At 41.2% G+C, this 20,429-nt stretch overlaps 1 protein-coding gene across 1 annotated transcript in view; it reads left to right on the top strand.

Moving 5' to 3' along the window:
• Nucleotides 1-2,359: 2,359 nt before the first annotated feature.
• The window catches only part of SLC4A1 (solute carrier family 4 member 1 (Diego blood group)), a 54,371-nt gene continuing 36,301 nt past the window's right edge, over nt 2,360-20,429 (top strand). Inside the window, 3 exon segments of the mRNA XM_042473627.1 lie at nt 2,360-2,635; nt 9,782-9,874; nt 10,087-10,183. Of these exon segments, the coding sequence (XP_042329561.1) occupies nt 9,857-9,874; nt 10,087-10,183 (115 nt within the window). The 5' untranslated portion in view covers nt 2,360-2,635; nt 9,782-9,856.

Genomic DNA, 20,429 nt, shown 5'->3' with positions numbered 1-20,429 from the left:
AAAAACAACAATGGTAATGGAGAATCATACTGTCTGGAAGTGCTGCAGAATTCTGTGAATGAGACTCGATGACTGTATGATAAAAGCCTCCTTTGGAAGTACTCCAAAGGCAGTTATAAACTAGACTATCCCTACAATAGAAAGAAAATGTGGCGGAGTGGTTAGACTGTTGGCTTGCAACTTAAGAGATGCTGTTTCTAGTTCCCAGGGAATCCATTGCCTTGGAACATGTTTATACACAGAAAGGCTAGTTTGCAGTGCTTTTATTCACAAATGGCCATCATTAAAATTGGACTTGCCACTTCATTTCCATACACAAAGGATTTTGAATTTGAATTGACATTGTCACATACCAGTGGCATATATAGGTCTGTCCCTGGCTTCTACTCCACCAAATGCATCTGAGGAAGTACTCTCAAGTCTAGGAAAGCTCATGCTGCCAACTTTTTTCTTTCAGTTAGTCTCAAAGGTGCTACAAGATCTCCCTACATACTGATTCTACAGACTAACATGGCTGTATCTTTGAATGCTTAATGCATCATTCTTAATGACATTTCACCAGGAGCTGCTCCTTATAACCATCACCCTTGTAACACTTCAGCCCACTTTCTGTATCAGTCTAGTAGGGCCTAAATATCCTGAAGGCACCAGATCCTATCTGATCTTGGAAGCTAAGCAAGATCAAGCGTGGTTAGTACTTGCGAGGGAGACCACCAAGGAATGCTAGGTGGTGTACGCCATATTTCAGAAGAAGGCAATGGAAACTGGCAAACCACCTTTTAAGTAACATTTCCCTAAGAAAACCCAATGAAATTAATGGGGTTGCCACAAGTTGACAGATGATTTGACTTGCACACATGTGCGAATACACATACACAGAGCAGATCTATGTTGTTCAGTAACATTTTAATTTTCCATGGCATATTTTATTCACTTTGGTTAATCAAAATAGAAAAGACAAGTGTCCTCAGTGGCAACCATTTTGGAATCACCAAGTTTTTTGTGATACAGATAGTACACAGAATGGCTGTCTCTCAGGTATAATTTTGCAAGACTGTATAAACTACATCACCAAAGTTCTGTAATGAAGATTTTGCATCATGTCTTCCTTTGGACGTTTCCAGAAAGAGGTGCAGCTATTCTGTCTTTTTCGCTTTGATTTCTCCTAGCTGAAAAAGTTAGAGGTAATGAAGAATACATGGGGAACAATGATATCTAAAGTCCTCAAAAGATCAGTTAATGAAGCAGGAAAATGACTTAATGAAGATCTTGTCTCAAACCACACGTCATTAATCGATATTGTGATAGAAATTAAAAAGGTCTGTAACTTGATAAAAGTTACAAAGGAAACAAAATGCAGACAGTTGATGCCCTGCTGATCTGGAGCAAAGGCCTCTCTCTGGTCTAACCAGTTGCCCATGGGAAGCCCACAAACAGAATATGAGCTCTAGCTCTGATGCTGCCACCTGGCAGGAAATAATACTAGTTCCTATTCATAAGCCAGTTTATGCAAAAATAAATAAGAGATTACATGAGCTGAAACTCCAGTTAAAGCAGCTAAGAATTCTTAAATACAGTAGGTACTTCTACAGTTTGGGGTGAGTGAAAATATTCAGAACTGGGGGAATGTATTCTGAGTAGTTACAGTGAAAGGAATTTGCCTGATGATTCTGGGAAATGGTGTTTTAATTTTCCTGCCCTCAAGAAACCTCTTTGACTCCTCCAGCCACGTTCTGGTTGCAAGTATGAGCTTCTAATCTGGACAGATGGTTTCATACATTTCATGTATGAAGGTGTGTAGACAGGCACGTACACAAGTGGTGGTTAGAAAGAGCAGATATTCCAAGCAGAGCCTTGCTCCTGCTTATTTTAAGAGCAGCTAGGCAAAAGGCACCTGTAAGAACTCATTCAAAGTTAATAAGGTTAACAGTGATACAGTTCCTGCCCTGTCCTCATCTTTCTTTCTCTTTTCTAGGTGAGTCAATTCAATGGAGAACTATGAAATGTGCTCCTTCCTGGGCCTTGTCTTGAAACCCTTCTGCCAAAATCGTCATGGGAAACTCTGAAAACAAGCTAGACACTTCATTTGGGAGGGTTCCCCCTTCATCCCCTATCCATCCACCAAAGGGAATCCCCTTGAAATCTGTAAACATGTTTATCTCCAGGATGTGAAGCTGAGAAGCCAACGTGACACTGGAGGACCACATGCTCATTGGGGGAAGAGAGGAGGGTTCCTTGCTTGGGGATTTCTTGAGCTTGACCAGTTACTTTCTTGTGTCTTTGAGACCAGAGCTGGTAAGATGTGAGGGGCGTGCCATGAATGCTCAAGAGCGCAGATGCTTAGTAGGGAGGCTGCCCCGCATGGAAACGCCAGATAATGTTGTTTACTGGCCTTTGGAAAAAGAGGTAGAATCTAGAACATCCAGCACCTCCAATGCCAGGTGGCAAGACAAGATTAAAGCAACAACCATGAGTCAGGATTTTGGGTCTACTCAGGAAAGCTCTTTCATCTCATTTGCCTCTGCTGTGGGCTGGAGGGAACCACTACGGAGACAGAGGTTCCACAGAACAGCAAAAAATTACCTGGCTTAAAGCATCGTTGATGTTGCTTTGAGAACTCCATCCAAGCAAACAGGTAGGTGAGCCCATACCAGTTGCTAGGGGACATGAATGGGAAGGTGTTCTTGCACTTAGGTCCTGCCATGGGCTTCCCAGAGGCATTGGTTGGCCAATGTAGGAGCAGAACATTGGTTAAGATAAGATGTTGACTAAGATGTTTTGATCCAACACAGTTCTTAGTTAGCTTCTTAAGGGGCCTAATAGATGCTGGTGGAGATAGCAGGAAAAGGATGGTGGAGGAGGACAATTCTAGAGGAGGTTAAAGAGACAGCTTTGGGCAAGAGATGAGACTGGGAAAACTCCAGTTAGCGATCCTTCGTGAAGAGATTTCTGTTAACAAAAATTAAACAAATCCGATGATTGAATCTTTAGCACAATTCATTTGATAAAAGATATATACTTGCCAATCTTGAATGACACCCCCTCATTTCCCCCCGCAAGTTATTTGGCCTTCATTTTGGCATCTGAAAGACAGTCCATCCTTGCTTTCATTGCTTTTTGAAAGATAACTATAGAGGATTGAGGGGAAGTGGGGAAACCAATGGTCTCTACTGGGCTTTGTGTGTTTGGATTCTAGAAGTTGGTTTTTTGTGATGTGCACTGAGTGGAGTTTTGTTTTGTTTTGGATTTCTTTAGGGTTTGTTTCTTATGGGCAGAATGTCTGCCTTGTCACTAGAAACAATTCTGTTTTGATCTGCTCTTAGGATGTGATTAGAAGACCTTCAACCCTAAGTAGAAAGAATAGATTCTCTAGTGAAATGATGGGATTCTTTATGGAAAGCTTTAAATACCTGGCAGCTAGACTTGGAAGAAATTAGTGCCTTTCTTGCATGACACACTGCAAATTGCTCAGAAAAGTTATTTTTGGACTAAAACCCCCAGAATCCTCCAACCAACATGATCACAGGCCCTGCTGGCTGGGAGATTCTGGGAGTTGGAGTCCAAAAAAAGTAACTATTGCAAATTCTGACAATATCAGAATCTGCTGGCCAGACTGAACTTCCATTTATTCTGCCACACTGTGTCTGAATGATGGCTCATTGAGTTCCTCTGAAAAACCTGGAAGCTGGTCAAAACGGTGGTAGCTATCTTGTGTCCTCAGTGGGCACACTGCAGGGGTGGGAAAACTTTGGTCTTTCAGAGGTTTTGAACTTCAGCTCCCAGAAGGCCCAGTCCGAGTGGCCACTGATAAGAGATGATGGGTACTGTAGTCCAGAACATTTGGGAGGAGCAAAGGTTCCAGAGCCCTGTCTATTGCATATACATGGTGCCACTGTTAGCCATAACACATAGTAGTAACTGACATATCAATTCTCCATGAAAGGGATGGGGAACATGTGGGCTTCCAGAATCCTGGCTGTTGGGCATGATGGCTAGAACTGATGCAAGTTGGTGTATGACAATATAGGGAGAGGCATAACTATACAGGTTTTAAATTTGTATGCCCTTTTCTAAAACCAGTTAAGCCAGTAACTACCCCCACACTTAGTGGTAACAAATTTTGAGGCACAAGGGATGGGAAAGTGGGAATCTGAACATTAGCTCACACAGAAATTAGAAAATGGTTAAATTCATGGCAGCAGAGCACTACCTGCATGCAGAGAGCTCCCTTAAATGGGAAAGGCAAGAAAATGACCTGCTTACAGAACTGAGTATGATTTAATAGACCTGCCTCTTCAAACTCTTCTTTGTACACTGCTGTAATGAGTTGAGCCTCTGCCACATGGCAGATGGGTTTTGAAGTCCTTGTTATCATGATGACCAAACATTAACTGTTGTCCAGTGGTGTACAATAGTTTGTATTAGTGCCCATGCTTAATACTTTCCAGCTTGGTAGTTTGGAACTGAGAAAAGATATGCATGCTGAGAATGGAATTTTCAGTTCTTACAGCTATTGTAATGGGAAAGGCATGGGTTATGCTTGAAAGTTTTGATTTCCTTTTTTGGTTCTATACTGTACAACCCTTGGGAGTCCATCTTCTCTCTGTTACCTCATGGAGGGATGCACCCCATATAACCAGCTATGGAGAACTGAATTGCCAGCCACGGATAGTTTTGTTAGAATTAGTAGTTTAGTGGCCAAGTTGTACTATTGACTGTGAGGAAATGATGAACCTCACTAGCAAAACAGCTAGAATGCTCCTCTGTTGTATATGTGTTACATTATTTACCACCAATAAAGATTAACTTATAGCAGTTGTTGTTATTGTTGTGTGCCTTCAAGTCATTTCCAACTTATCACAACCCTATCCTGGGGTTTTCTTGGCAGATTTCTTCAGAGGTGGGTTTGTTATTGCCATTCTCTGAGGCCAAGACAGTGTGACTTGCCCAGGGTCACCCAGTGGGTTTCCATGGCCGAGCGGGGATTCAAACCCTGGTCTACAGAGTCTTAGTCCAACACTCAAACCATATGCCAGGGGCTACTTATAGCAGTAACCCATACCATATAACAGTAACTTGTGCCAATGTCTGGCACCAAAGTCTTGGGGAGGTCTGGAATTATTCCAGCACAGAAAATCTGCCAGTGAAGGATGCTTTACAGCCTTTTTAAGGAAGGTTTTCCATTGCCCCACTGCTCTTACAGTTTTGTGAGTTCATGCATAAATGCCTAGCTTATAAAAAGGAGGAAGGAATGGGGAAGAAAAGGGGAATGTGGCAGCACTTTTAAGATGGACTGGTTTTTATTTTAGCATGAGCTTTCATGGATATAAACCCACTTTTTCATATGCAGTACTGAGTGATATTAAAGCTTCAGGTTATAAAGCATATTTATACAATTGTGGGAATGGGAGAGAATGTAATAAGGTCCAGAACAATGCAGAAAGATGTCCCTTGCCCTAATTTTCAAAGGGTTGAGTGAGGTGATACAGGTATTTATAGTGGCCAGTTAGTGTTGAGATGTGAAAGCAATAAATGTGCTTATCAAAAGTCAGTTTTCCTGGGTTCAAAACTCTCCATGAGAAGGTTCCTTTTGTTGTATGTGCAGCAGTGAGGGACTTTATATATATGTAGTATACTATGAATCCATTGTCTTTGGTCATACATCTGCTAATGGATTGGAATTTGTGAATATAATTCAATTCAGCTGTTTCTTTTTCTAGACTTTCAGTGTACTTTCCTTGGTCAATTACTGTTACCTGTAAATCCCTTACTGTATATCCAGGAAGGCATGCAAGAGAGGGCCTTCTTGGTGGCTGTTTCCAGGCTGTACAACTCTCTTCCAAGGGAGGCTTGGATGATCCTCATCTGTTGTCTTTCCACCAGCAAAGACTTTTTTAAATGAACAGACTTTGGACATGTCTTTGGGGTGTTTTTAAGGGTTCATGTTGTACTTTTAATAGCCTTTTAGTACTGATATCTGTTTAATTGTGTTTTAACCTTTTAACCTCTTGTGATTTTAGCTATACTAGTGAGCTGAGACTCACTTTGGGGGAGAAGAGATGGATATAAATCAAATGTTAACAAAGATTGAAGAGTGTGAGAAGGAAATTGTGAATATCGACCTGCTCCTTGCTGCAGCATTTATATATATGTGTGTGTGTGTGTGTGTGTGTGTGTTCTGGTTGGGGAAGATGGGAATTGTTTTCCTGACCCATTTGTAAGTTTTCAGGCCTAGCATATCTCTAACTTGGGTCCAAAACACACTGCAGAAATAATCAAGTTGGAGACCGGTTTAACTGCCCTGGCTCAATTCTAGGGAATTCTAGGAATTGTAGTTTTGGGAGACATTTAGCTTTCTCTGTCAGAGAGCTCTGGTGCCACAAGAAACTACTGTACCATTTCCAGGACTCCCTAGCACTGATCCAGGCAGTTAAAGCGGTCTCAAACTGGATTATTTCTGCCATGTGTTTTCGACCTTGGACACCTTTCTGCAAATGCTTATGCTTTCTACTTGATAGCCAAATGTTCAGTGAGAGAAAGAGATACAGAGCAGAAGGCTTGGTGAGGTTCTCAAGTAGAGAGAACCATAAGAGATGTTTTCAGGGGTAGATCTGAACAAGTGCAAACTTAAGGACTAGAAACTTAATTTTGGTACTGACAGAAAACCATCCAGCATAATGTCCAATGCCTTTGTAATTGTCGTTGTAATTTTAAGGGTCAGTTTGTTAAATTAGGTAAAGGAGTCATGGAACTGCAGTGCTAAGACTGACATGAGAGATGACAAACTAGCAGGAAATAAGGTTGTTGAAAAGAAATGTGTGTTGGATGAAAGGAAGAGACTACAGCAGGAATGTGCAGCTCTCCAAACATCAGGGGCTTGCAGATCCCATCAGTCCTAGCCAGGATAGCCAATAACAAAGAATGCTGGAAGGTGCAGTTCAACAAGAACTGAGGGAGTGTACAAATCCTACATCTAGAATAGAGTGTAAAGAACAGGCTTACAGTTGAGTTGAGAGGGCAATGGTGAGACTCTGGAGAGCAAGGTTCAAATCCCCACTCAGCCATGGAACCCCGCTGGGTGACCTTGGGCAAGTCCCACTCTCTCAGCCTCAGAGGAAGGGAAAGGCAAACCCCTCAGAACAAAACGTGTCATGAAAACCCTGTGATAGGGTTGCCTTAGGATCGCCATATGTCAGAAATAATTTTAAAGCCTGCAACAACAAATATGTGATTTCTCTCACCACTCAGCACCTCCTAGTGCTGCAAAATGGGTATGAAAAGGCACTGGGTAGGAAATAATACTGTGGTCAACAGTATTGTCAGAGTTGGTGTACAGGGTTTGATTTGAATCAGGGCTTCCAAAATGACATGGCAAGCAAGAAAGTCAATTGAAAGATGGCACTGCAGGGCCAATATCAGTCCAGCATATTTCAAGCCACAGAACATCAACAGTTATACAAGCAATTCTTCAGTCCTCTCTCTCTCTCTCTGATTATAATTGTATCACAATTAGAAAGGAAGGAAAAGTTATTTAATATTCCTTAGTCAACAATTTAAAATTAGAAGCTTGTAAAGACTGGAGTGCAGGCATAAGAGTTAAATATGTTCATTTCCTCTTGTGAAACTGATGTGTGTATGAATGTGCATACATGTATGTGTATGTACCTTCAGGTCACCTATTGCCTTATGATGACCCCATGAATTTCGTAGATTTGGGGGGGGGGGGACAAGGACTACTCAGAGGTAGGTTTACCAGTTCCCTCTTCTGAAATATAGCCTTCAACATTTGGTATTCATTGGCAGTCTCCCATCCAAGTACTAACCAGAGCTGACCCTGCTTAACTTCCAGGATCAGATGGGATCTTGTAGATAACCTTCTTAATGTCATAGACACGTATGTCGGTTTTCCCTTAATTCAAAGAGATAACCATGTTAGTCGGTAGAAACAGTATGAAGGGAGATCTTGTAGCACCTCTGAGACTAACCGAAACAAAGAAGTTGGCAGCATGAGCTTTCATAGACTTAAGTCTACTTCCTCGGATGCATTTGGTGGAGTGGAAAGCCAGGGACAGACCTATCTGTGTCATCGGTGTGTGAGAATGTCAATTCAAATTCAAAATTCTTTGCGTATGAAAATGAAGTTTTACCAATGGTTGTTGGTGAACAAAGGCAGTGGAAACTAGTCTGTAGGAGAGGAGAATAGATGAGTGCGGGAAACAGAGAGTGATGCAGTGAACAGGTCAAGGGCGCCCCCATGAGGATGAGGGTTAGATAGTGTTGAAATGTGTGTAGTGTGCCAGGAAACCATTATCTTTGTTCAATCCATTGCTGATAGACTATAGTCTGTGGATAAATTCCAATCCTGCCATTTCTCCTTTCAGTCTATCTTTGTAGTTCTTTTGTTCTTGTCTGAGATCCATATGTGTGCATGCATCTATTCATAGCTGGATGTAAAAAGCAGCATTAAAAAAACAGGATCCATATGAACACCTAATGAAGCATCCAGCAATGCCTTTTCCCATAGCTAAGATCCTCCTATAATATTTATTCATGAGGAGGTCCCATTTAGCAAAACATTTAGCAAAACTTCCCAACAACATGATTTTTTATTCTTATAAGTACTACTTCCACAGATAGGGATTTAATGAAAAAAAAATAGTTTATGGATTACCCTTTCAGAATAGATTTCTCTAATAGTGTCAGTTTCTGTTATTTTTAGGGGGAAGACTTTCATTACTTATTTCCTCTCATTATTGTTCCAGTTCATTCTCATAATTAAGTAGTACTGTTTGCTAATGATAATTACTTTAATTACTTTTTCCCCTATTATCATCAAATCCTTCTAATCCACTCACCATTCCTGGAAAAGAAACCGATATTGGAGCAATTAATAAAGGCTATTCAAGGGCCAATCAGTACGTCATTCAGCCCCTAATCCCCAACGATTGCTAAACAGGCAGAAGGAATGGTTGTTTTACCAATGAATGTCAATGTGAGGGACATGTTGCCTCATTTGGACCATGATAATCCTACACCAGTTCTATTAGGAAGCAAAAATGTGGGTAGAACAAAAAAGAAAGCATTTAATTTATGGCAAAGCATTTAATTTATGGCCATTAAAAGCCCCTGTAGGACTTTGCCTATCTGTGTTACATAGGCAATGCACAAATTTGTATTACCACAAAACTGCCCCAACAAATCAGGTTGAAAAAAATTATGGGAGGCCAACATGGAAAAAAATTAGAATGCAGCCATCTGACAATGTTGTTGTTGGGATGCTCCATAAAATATGAATGAACAAAGGATAGCAATTCCATGCAAAAGGGCTAACATGGAAACAACCAAAGAGAGGGTTCAGAGGTTTGCTATTAGTCATGGTCCCTGCAGCTTGTGGTTTCCATACCTATGGGATAGTGAACCCACTTTAAAGGCACTTTATGGAGCTATCCATGGTCCTGAATCATATCCAGCAATTGGTTCAACACTTTGGATATTTCTTTTAAAATTTGGACTACAACCCAGATTGGATTCTACAGCCAGAGATGCCATGCATATATAATGTAAAATAATATATAAAGTATGGCCTTGTAATGATTGCTACAGACAGGGGAATCATTTTTCTGGTCTTCCACAAAGTCAAGCCAACTTGTTCCTTGTATGAAGCCTCAAAGGTACATCAGCATCTCCCCAAAGTGATCCCATTCAGAACAAAGAGATACGCTGATGTGTTCGTGATCCTAACCCTCCTAACATGTTTGATTTTCTTTTGCATCTCCAACAGATCCAGTCAACCAGGGCATGTTACCTCCAGGCTGAAGGAAGAAGGACAATACAGCAAGAGTCAGACTGGAAGTCAATGGCAACTCAGAGTGAGGTGGGGTTAAAAACAACAGCCCTCAAACCATTGTCTTTCTGTGCATATATTGAAAGCAAACCTTCAAAATAAGGACTAGAGCCTTGAATTTTGGAAAAGCATAACAGATTGCAGCTATTACTCCAGCACAAAAGTATATAGCCATATGCATTGGTTCTCTCAATATCTGTTTTTAATGAGATGATTAAAACTATTTTGTTTCTTTCCCAAAGGAGGACTACGAAGCTGGTATTCAAAAGAAACTGGATGCTGAAGCATATGATGACTCTGTACTGAAAAGCTCCAACATGTCACTTGCAACTGAAAACAGTGAGTAGTCCAAATCCATTGGGGGAAAGAAAAGAAAAGAGAGTCTTTTCTTTTGTGAGTCAAACATGCAATGAGAATTCACACTCCAACACGTTGCAAGTCCTTTGCTGAACCATCTCCCCAGAGTGTTTCAGGTTGTAAGCAGGAAGTGATCATACTTGTTATGGATCAATCTTGATATAAGCCTGATTAGGCATGGTACAAAACTTTAGCTATTGGGTGATATACATATATATATATAAAAACTTTAAAGGGTGGTGGGGACGAAATGAAGTGAACTCTGAAAATGGATGCACACACATCGTTGAGATTTACTTTCAGGCTTACCAAAATGAAGGTGACTATGAATTCATTTGATTTATTAAAAAGAGAAAATGAGGTGAAAGGAAACTAGCAGCACCATTAAGAACAAGGACCAAAACAGACCGGCAAAAAACACCAGCTTAAGGGTGCTATGGGGGCATGGCATACACACACAGTGCATACCCTGATGCTGCCCCCAAGCTGGTGTCATGTTGTCCCGCTGACCACACAGCGGGTGGCATCATGGGGTTTCTGCAGCATGCAGTTTGCATGTGCTGCACTGCAGAAATGCTGAAAAGCCACCACCATGGTGGAATGAGTACCTTTTTTCTGCTGCCAAAAGGAGAGGCATTTTGCCACTTATTTTTGGGCTGGAAAAACATTGGCATTGAGTTACCACAGCCCTGATACAATGCTCAAAGGGCCGGACTTTCGAGGCTGTCTGTTTTGCCCCTGAGTGTTTTTTGCATATATAATGTAAAATATATCAGTCTTAAAGGTGCTAATAGATTCCTTTCCTGACTCCTTTTTTTCTTTTTTATGCTGCAACAAACTAACTTCTTTGGAGAGGGAAAGCCCCTTTTATTATTTACATCTATTATAGTCTACCCTTCCTGCAATGAGCTCAAAGTGGGGTACTTGGCTCTCCTCCTTACTTTTATCATTACAACAATGCTGTGAGGTATAACAGGCTAAGAAAAATTAACTGGCACAGTAAGTTGACTCCAGTTTGAAATACACATACATAAGGAGAGCCTCCTAAATTCAGCCAAGGAAGCTACCAGTAAAGAAAAGCTTATCAATATTCTATATATTAAAGTCTTAGCAACAAAAATAAATTTAAAAAAATAAATCACTAACGTCAATCCTCCCACCGGTTTTAGTGGAATTTGTGCCCACTAGCATTTGGTGCTGCAACTGTTCTATGGTGAATAGTTTCCTGTACAGATGAATCTCTGTGGAAAGAATTACATGGTAGTAGGAAGTTACATTGCCTAATAGTAGGGCCAGGCTTGGGTGCTGCCACAATGACTTCTGTCAGAGCCTTTATTGCTTATACTGTATTCCCACAGGAACTGGGAGAGATAGGAGTAAAAATTCCTCACCTGTCTTGGAGCAACTGAGGTGGCACATAATAGGGGGATGATACCACTGTTCATGGAGGGAAGGAGAGATCTGAAGAGCCCCAAGGTTGACTTTGTAACTGGGGAGTTACTGGGGCACAAATGATCCAGGTTTCTGTCTCCCGGTATTCCTTTGCATATCATAAATCATTGCTGTATGCATCTGTTTGCATTTGTGTTCCATGGGAGGTGGAGCTGCTATGGAGCTTGATATTCCTTAGCAAGGCAATTGCTACAGTGCATTCCACAGCAGCAGTTTAGAAAATGTTACTTGCCTACAGTCTGATGTAAAAGAAAAAAAGAATATATGAAATCCAATGCATTTTTGTCTGTTATAATAGTTAGCCAATCTTTTGGCTCTTACACACTGTCTCACATCCTACTTTCATTCATACCCTTTTCTGTTTTCCATCTCTCTCTCTCTGATGTCTTAAGTGGGAAACACGCAACCCTCCATGTGTTGCTAGAGTACATCTCCCACCATCTCTGACCACAGACTGATGGGAGCTTTAGTCCATCAACACCTGGGGGTTTCCAGGTCCTTCTCCCTGGCCCTCATCTTACAGTACAGTCAAGGATCCTTGTTTTCACTCAAGATCATCTGTGCCTCTTGTATTACCAGTTATCACCTTGTGGAAGTGTGTGGTGCGTGTGGTGCGATCTCAATGTAAACAATGAAAGCACACTGACTGGATGGTGTGAGTCACTGCACAAAACAAGTGTCTTCTAAAACACCATACTAATGTGTGTGTTTTTATATATCAACAGAAGTATCTCCAGTTGCTGTGTGTTTAGAAGGGGAAGTTTGCTGAGAGCTCTCGCCAGGGCTTGTGCTTACAATTCTTTGGCCACTATATTTATGCTCCATTGTGCTGGGCAGGGATGAAGTGAACAACCACGTATAGGATCACTTCAGTTCAGAAAGTCAGGCTTCAGTGGTGAACCAGAAAGCTTTATTCAGAAACAACCCCCCCAAAAAAATATTTCCTGTAGATGCATGAACACAGTGCAATTATAGCATACAGTACTTCAAATTTTGAGCAGGATGTCACACCATTTGCCCATAAAACAAAACACTTTAATTTCCCCTCTTTCCCATGGTCACCCCTCCTTCCAAACCAATTCCCCACCATTAATTCTCATGAGACTGACCTAAAGATTTCCAGCACAGCCTCTCCTCCTTTCCCATCTGCTTATTAACCACCAAAGGAATGTGGGCAACAGCTTTGACATTTAACTCATAACTACTTGTCCCATCGTCCAGTATTAACATAATCTAACATGTCGCAAGCAAGCAAAGTGATCCTGACAGCCCCAGAGGTTGCTAGGGATTTTTTTCTATTTTTAAATCACCATCATGTTACTTCCTTGCTCCCCAGCCTGTCATCTTAAGACAAGAGTGGATGTTAGATTAAGAGTCTATCTGGCAATTCTACCTTTTCCACCCATCCAGCAATTCTTCTTTAGGGAAGAGGCAAGTGGGGAAGTGAATCAGGGCCCACTGGGCAAATATTGTTGCCTGAAGCAGAGAAACAAATGGCAACTCTCCTCTTCTAATCCACCCGGTGCACCGTACCCAAGGCCAGCCTGTTATTCTAGCACATGAGGAAGAAAATTCCACAGGACTCCTTCTCACCACATGCCCGGCATTAAAAATACACAAGCGGGGTGGTAATTGTGTAGCCCTCCAGATGTTGTTGAATTGTGGCTCCCAGCAGCCTTACCCAACATAGACAATGGTAAGGAATCCTGTCAGATGCAATTCAACAACATCCGGAGGGCCACATGATATGCAACAATAACAAATTAAATAGCAAACGATTTGCCTTTTAACAACACTTGTTATTTGGTTTCTGAGGTGCCTTCTTCATTTTGCCCCATGGTAGAGCAGGCCCTGGAAGAAGCCGAGCATTTTGTACAGTGGTTCACTTTGAAGCTTTTTGAATATATGTATGCATGTGTGTGCATAGCAGGCTCACAATTCAGCCCATTTTATGTAGGAGGCGGAGGCCAGTCTGGGTGGTGGAACAGAGCCATATCCTTTGCCCAGAGAAGTGTTAGACCTTGGTCCCGAACCCTCCTCCGGTGAGTTTCTGCTTCTCAAAATGGAGGCTGTTTCTTTGGTTAGGGGGTTCAGAATGTAAAGCTTAAATCTCCGGGGAGGACATCTGGGTTAATCTTCCAAACTGATCATGGACCCCTTCCATTGTTCCTTATTAAGTGCTATTGAGGGGAAACATAGCAAAACTTCATTATAAATTGGAGTCTCAGGACATATTTTCAGTGAACAGGAACTCTTGAGTTGGCATGTGCTACATGAAGTTAATGTGGATTGTGTCCAAGGAGCTGACTGCATCTGGCATTGGTTGGACAAGACAGGGATGGGATACAGAGACAAAAAAGAAAATATTTCAGTAATAAGTCTTAGGATCAGTCTCTTTCCCACCTTGCCCAACCTGATGTTGGATACCATGACCCCACATACACATGGCCTATGGGTAGTGGGACCTACATTACAACGTACCTTAAGAACAATAGGTTGGGGAAAAGATGCTCTACTGAAATCCAAACCTGGAATCTATGTTCACCAGATGTGAGTCCTTTAAGACAGATGCTAGAGTTGTAGCTTGACCTGCAGCAGGCTCATAGTATTCACATCAGGGTTGGTCAATCCAGAAGCTGATGATGCACTGGTCTGTACCCTTCTGCACCCAAAATAAGACCCTTAGAGCTTGGTGGACCTGCAGATTCCAGGTAGGGTATACAAGTTTAGACCAGTAACACTTGGGCTGCAGAGTCCCAGGTCCCAGGTCTTGGATCCTTGACTGTTTAGGAGAGAATCAGATGTGATTTTATGATGGCTCAGGAAAAACTTTCCATGAAGGGCTATTTTCCTGTAGAGGAAGAAGTTAAACAAAGGAGATAGAGGGTACGAACAGACAGCCAAAATAAAGCTGCTTTGGGTCACTTTGGAGGTATGCTGTTTAAATTATGTATGCATCATAAGAGGCTGGAAGCTGCACCAAAGCAATGCTGCAGTCCTAAGGACTGGAGCACAGTTTTGGCGCAGCTTCCATCCTCTTAAGATGTGTGTGTCGTTTAAATAGCATACCTCCAAAGTGACCTGAAGCAGCTTTATTTTGGCCTGTCTGTTTGGGACCATAGTCTTCCAAGAAGGGAAAAGGGGAGAAGGAAATAAAGGGTACAATAGCAAAGGAACCTGTGAAGGACATACAAAAAGAAGATCAGACCTTTTGTCGAGAATTAAATGCAGTAAACAAAAGGTCTAGGTGAGCTTCCTTTTTTCAGGCGAATATGATATATTTGTGCCGATGCTCATCAGGTGATTTCTATAGCTGTCCTTTAGGAAGAAGGTATTAGGCCAGTTACTGATCCTGGAAACGATCCGCTCTAGGTTTTAGTAAGAAATTTGAAAGAGCTATCCATGGTACTGGACCTTTTTAGAAGATAAGAGTTCAGCATTTTGGATTGCTCCTTCAAAGTTTGGAATAAAGTTTGGATCAGAACCATCACACCACCAACATTGGAGCCCCCCAGTGGCACAGGATGGCGTGGGGGACTGAATCTGCAAATAAGTCTCTCTAGCCCTTAAAGCTGTGGTGGAAACACACAGAATGTGCTGGTAAGCATTGAAGGCAACTCATATTCCAGAGATGGACTGGCAGATTTCAGCTGGTCAAAAAGCTATGCTCCATTGCCACCTATGCAGTTCTTTGTCCCTTCTCCAAGGGCACATATGAAACAATTAAGTCACAGATTAGAGTTGGATAGAAGCTCATTCCAACCTAGCCATGGTGAGGTCTTGTAGGAAAGCAACCAACAATTTATGGGTCACATAATCAGCTCTGTAGTGACTTCATGAAAGTTTGCCTGCCTCTGTCCCATAGTCTTTTCTTGCCTACCCTATGGGCTCATTCATATGTGACAACAAGGTGAATGTTTGCAGGACTAGAGGATGAGGTAGCATGCTGGTGCATATTGCCTGGTTGCTCTCATTGCAGAGGCAGGAGCAACTAAACAAACCAGAAACTTTCGGTCCATGGTTTGCTTATCATGACATCTCAGCTGACCTCTCTGGCTTGTCTTTTCCCTAGCAAGCCAGAGAAATAAACCAATAAGAAATCATGGGATTTCTCTGGCTTGTGGCCATAGAATTCCAGGTTTGCATTAGCAAACCAAAAGCTTCCACTTCTTAAAAAAGTTATATTTGAAGATTGCAATTCCCAGGATGCTCCAAAATATATGGCCATTGGTCATCTTGGCTTGGGAGTTGTAGTCCAAAAAGTAACTTCCCAGCTGTGGCTAATTCACTTGTAATGGGAGCAGTCAGGCAACTATTCCATCATGCTGCCTGGTCCTCAATAAGCCAGAATTGCATAGAAACAAAACCTCTGTCCCCGCAGTCCCCACCAGATATTTCAGGCTGGTTTCTAACTCTTAACAAAATAAACCCAGGTTAAGAATACAGATACCCATACTGTCCTCTTCCCTTCTCATTGCTATACTTTTTGTTCACCAAGTCAACACTTGCCAGCATCTCTGTGTGATGTATATATCTTTCAGTCGTTCCTCCTGGCCTGATCACCGGAGATCATATAACCTGAGTAAGAGAAGGATGGAGAGGGTGTCCCCAGGGAAGGCAGGACACTATCAGAGGCGTGAGGACAGTGGACCAAGTGAGTGCACATCGTGGCATCTTTAGCACAGGAGTGCTATAGCATAGTGGCTAAGAGCCAGATCAGCTACAAACCTGGGTGCTTCCTAACCAAGTCTTCTAATGCTAACAATCAGAAGGAATTATGCAACTACTCCATTGTTGTTGTTCTTTTCCTTTAATGGATTGGGGATGGGGAAGATAAGAAAAAAGTCAGAAAAAATTATAGGGAAACACAGGAAAGATATGAGATGACAATATCTGGAACTTCCTCTCCACAATAATATTCTAGGAATGGGGTAGTGCAGTTCCTCAATAAACACTTTACCTGGAAGCACTCCAGGGATATCCTGATTTAAATCTTACTTCTGCTATGTAACCAGCCTATAGGTGGATTTAAATGAGCCACTCTTGGTCACAGTCTCTATATCTGCAGTGGGACGGAGGATAGTAATTTCTTAGGAGCCTTTCTCTTATGAATACTGAAGGAGTTTTACTACAGTTAAGATACTCCAATGCAAAAAACAAAAACAAAAATGCACAGTATTTATTTTGAATAAAATGGCAGCTCCCCTGGGAATAACAAATTATAGGGGTAATCATTGGACATAATGCCATTATTTAAAAACAGGAACACAGGAAACTGCCCTTGGTGCATGTAGCCTAGTATTACTGGCACGGATTGACGGCATCTCTCCAAAGTTTCAGGCAAGATTTTTTTTTCCTTACCTCTATCTGAAGATTGAACCTGGGAGCTTTGACATGGAAAATGTGTTTGATCACTGAGCTGGGGCCCTAACCACATACTTCCAAGTGCTTGAGATTAGAGAAGTTTCATAGTGTAGCATTGAAAGGGTGATAATGCCAAGGCTAGATGAGCTTTGCTGAGAAAAGCATTCCATAAATGTAGGACTACAACCAAGTAGTCCCTCTCCTTTGTCACTATCCTCTCAGCTTCTTTTGGAGGAAGTAACTGGAAAGCGGTGACAAATGCTGATCTCAGGGTTTACGAAAGGGATGCAACCAATGAAATATTGTGGTACTAAGCTATATAAAGCTTTATAGGTTAACACCAGCATCTTGAATTAGGCCCAGAAATGTGTAAACTGAGCCAGAACAGGTGTTATATGATCAGACCTTTCAGGTCCACATCATCAATCTGACCTACTGGTCTATTTTACAGCCTTGATTACGGTGAGAGTTATAGCTAGGTAGAGTATGTGAGAGGCTTAGAAGACTTTTAAGTGCTGTATAAGTGCTCAGAATGATTATGATAGCTTCTTTACAAGTGAATACTGTATGATGAGGCTGTGTGAGATTCTTAGCTATTTCAAGAAAAAATAATCTTAATGAAGAAATGAAAAGAGGATGCTTTAAGAGTACCTTCACCAAGAAATTTCAAGAATTCTGTGGCCTGGGTGAATTATTGGGAGGGATGAGCACAAGCATTGTCCTATCTGTCTTTGTAGCTGTAAGGTTGGGAAGCAGAGTATATATAACAAGTAAGAAAGGCTGATGGATTTTGTGTTTAGTTGTTGTTTTTTAAGTAGCATTGAGGATAGGGCAGGAAGGTTCTTTAACATTGGGGTGACCATTTATATGATGCATATCTCCAAAGTGGGTGGAAACCAAAACAAAGCCACCTTCCGGGGTTAAAACCGTAGCAAAAAGAAGCTGGGATACTCCAGCTTAGCTCAAAAATATGCATCTTTGTGTCTGCATATGAACAGCTCAGCACCAGTGTGGGTCTGGAGCAAAGCAAAAAAATATATGAAAGTACAACTCCAATGGATGTAATTACAACATACACAAACCAGACAGTCCAGCAAGGGGGCATAGGGTGCAGGGAGTGAAAGGTGCATGTAGAGGTGACTTCCATGATCATGCTTTGGCAATGTATCACTTGCACACCCATGCCCTGTATGAGCAGAGCATCGCACATGTGACTGTGTGGCTGATCAAAGAGGCAGCCATGCAGTGGTATGGTATATGTGGGGGGTATTGGAGCTCACAGGTGGTGTGTTTCTGTGATAATGGACATGTATGGTGGGGAGGTAACAAAAAAACTTACCCAGAGGTGTGGCTCGATGCAGCGCTATGTGGTCTGCCCAAAAGTATTCAACCCACTTTGGGAACAGGCCGTGTGGACAGCAGGGTTTCGACATGTTTTTGGAAAAAGCAGTCTTGAGCTGTTTTTTTCTGACTGCATGCTCAAGACCATGCTCTCTGAACATTTTTCTATTCTAAATTGACAGTAACCCCCAAAACCTATTTCCCTTTCACTCCAAGGTCCAAATGTGTGTGTATGTGTATGTATATAAAAACATACAGCATGGTATACCCACAGTACATGATTATAGCACTTCCACTGCTCCATCCGATGGATCCTGGGACATATAGTTTGGTGAGGGACTTAGAAATTTCTGATAGAGAGCTCTAGTTTCAAAGGAGTCAGAGATCTGAGGCAGAGAATGCTAATGCCCACATCAAATTACAAATGTCAGTGTTGTATATGGTATATAGTAAAGTGGTATCAAACTGCAATATAAGTAGCCATGATACCCATTTAGCCACCATGGCTCAATGCTATGGAATTCTGAGAAGTGCACTTCTCAGATTCCATAGCATTTAGCCATGGCAGTTAAAGTAGTGTCAAACTGGATTATTTCTGCAGTGCGGATGCAGCCACAGTGCAGTATCCTGCATCTTGTTGCAGCTGCCTGATACCTGACAACAGCCATCTTACCTCCAGCTCTGTGGGCTTTGCTCACTTATCAGCAATCAGTCACCCACAAGGGCATCTGCTTTCTGCCTTTCCTTGAACGCTTCACTATTGATAATAAATAAAGCTTTTGTTTGAAGTGAAGACAAGAAGCCTCTTGAGTCTGAACTGTTTCGGTTAAAAACTGGTCAGAACCCGCTGCTTTGGATGCTGTTGAAAGTGTATAAAGTGCATATATTGACATCTTGGTTGATAGCAGGATTTGGTCCTTTAAAGAAACATTCAAACAAATGGAGGTCATTTGAGATCTGCCCAAAGAGGATTTGGATTCTTGTCGCCTGTCTGGGAAGGAAATTTGCCTTATATTTCCTGCTTTTAAGTGATTTAGCCTATTTCATGAGAGGGAGAAGCAGTAGTTGAGCAGACATTGAAATCAGGACTTTGGACAGAGGTTAACTGCTTTGTAAGAGTGCCTTTGAGATCACAGTTTTGGTTAAAAAATGGATTAAAAACTTGCTCCATGCACTAGACAGAATTAAAATCATCCTTACATGAGTATATGAGTTTGTTGTGGCACCAGAGGTCTCTGACAAAGAAGGTTAAATATCTCACAAAACTACAAATCCCAGGATCCCATAGCATTGAGCCATGGCAGTTAAAGCAGTGTCAAACTGTATTATTTCTTCAGTGCAGGTACATCCTTATTTATGGAACAACATGGAGGTAGTATTTTATCAGTTACACAGAAAGGGTTAAACCTGTTCCTGACTTCTAGCACTGAATCCAAAGGCACTGCAAACATAGTAAGCAGCAGGTGCATTCATACTGAACAGCAGGCACTTCTTTTTTATATTTTCTAAAATTACATTTTATTCTATTATATTTTAATAGAATTTAGATGATAAAAAATGCATATATATATATATATATATATATATATATATATATATAATGTATGAAAATGTTTAAAATAAATATTAAATGTTTAAAATATTGCTATATATTAAATATTTATAAAAGAAAGGTTAAATAGTTAAAAATAAAAATACGTGAAATAATTTATAAAATATAAAGATAAAAACACTCAAATGAAATTATGCTATATCTAAGTTTGTTTTGGCTGTTCCACATTGATTTAAACAGTTTCATTAGGATCCATAGAAGATATATACAAAGCAAGTGATTCTAAGGGCAATGAATTTTGTATACTAGCAACAAATGTGTGTGTCCATACAGTGCAGCCCAAAATGAATAACATAAGAAGAGCCTTGTTGGATCAGACAAATAGCCTATCCAGTGCGACATTCTTTTTTCCTTAGTGGCCAAACCAATGGAACATCAGTGAACCCACAACCTCCTTCTTACATTCTCAGAAAATGATATACAGAATCACTCTGTGCCTCTGATAGTGGAAGTGATACA

This window comes from Sceloporus undulatus, chromosome 6, assembly GCF_019175285.1.
Source record: "Sceloporus undulatus isolate JIND9_A2432 ecotype Alabama chromosome 6, SceUnd_v1.1, whole genome shotgun sequence".
NCBI classification, from domain to species: domain Eukaryota; kingdom Metazoa; phylum Chordata; class Lepidosauria; order Squamata; family Phrynosomatidae; genus Sceloporus; species Sceloporus undulatus.
The sequence above is the reverse complement of the archived record's forward strand: the minus strand, read 5'-3'. Positions and strand labels throughout refer to the sequence as shown.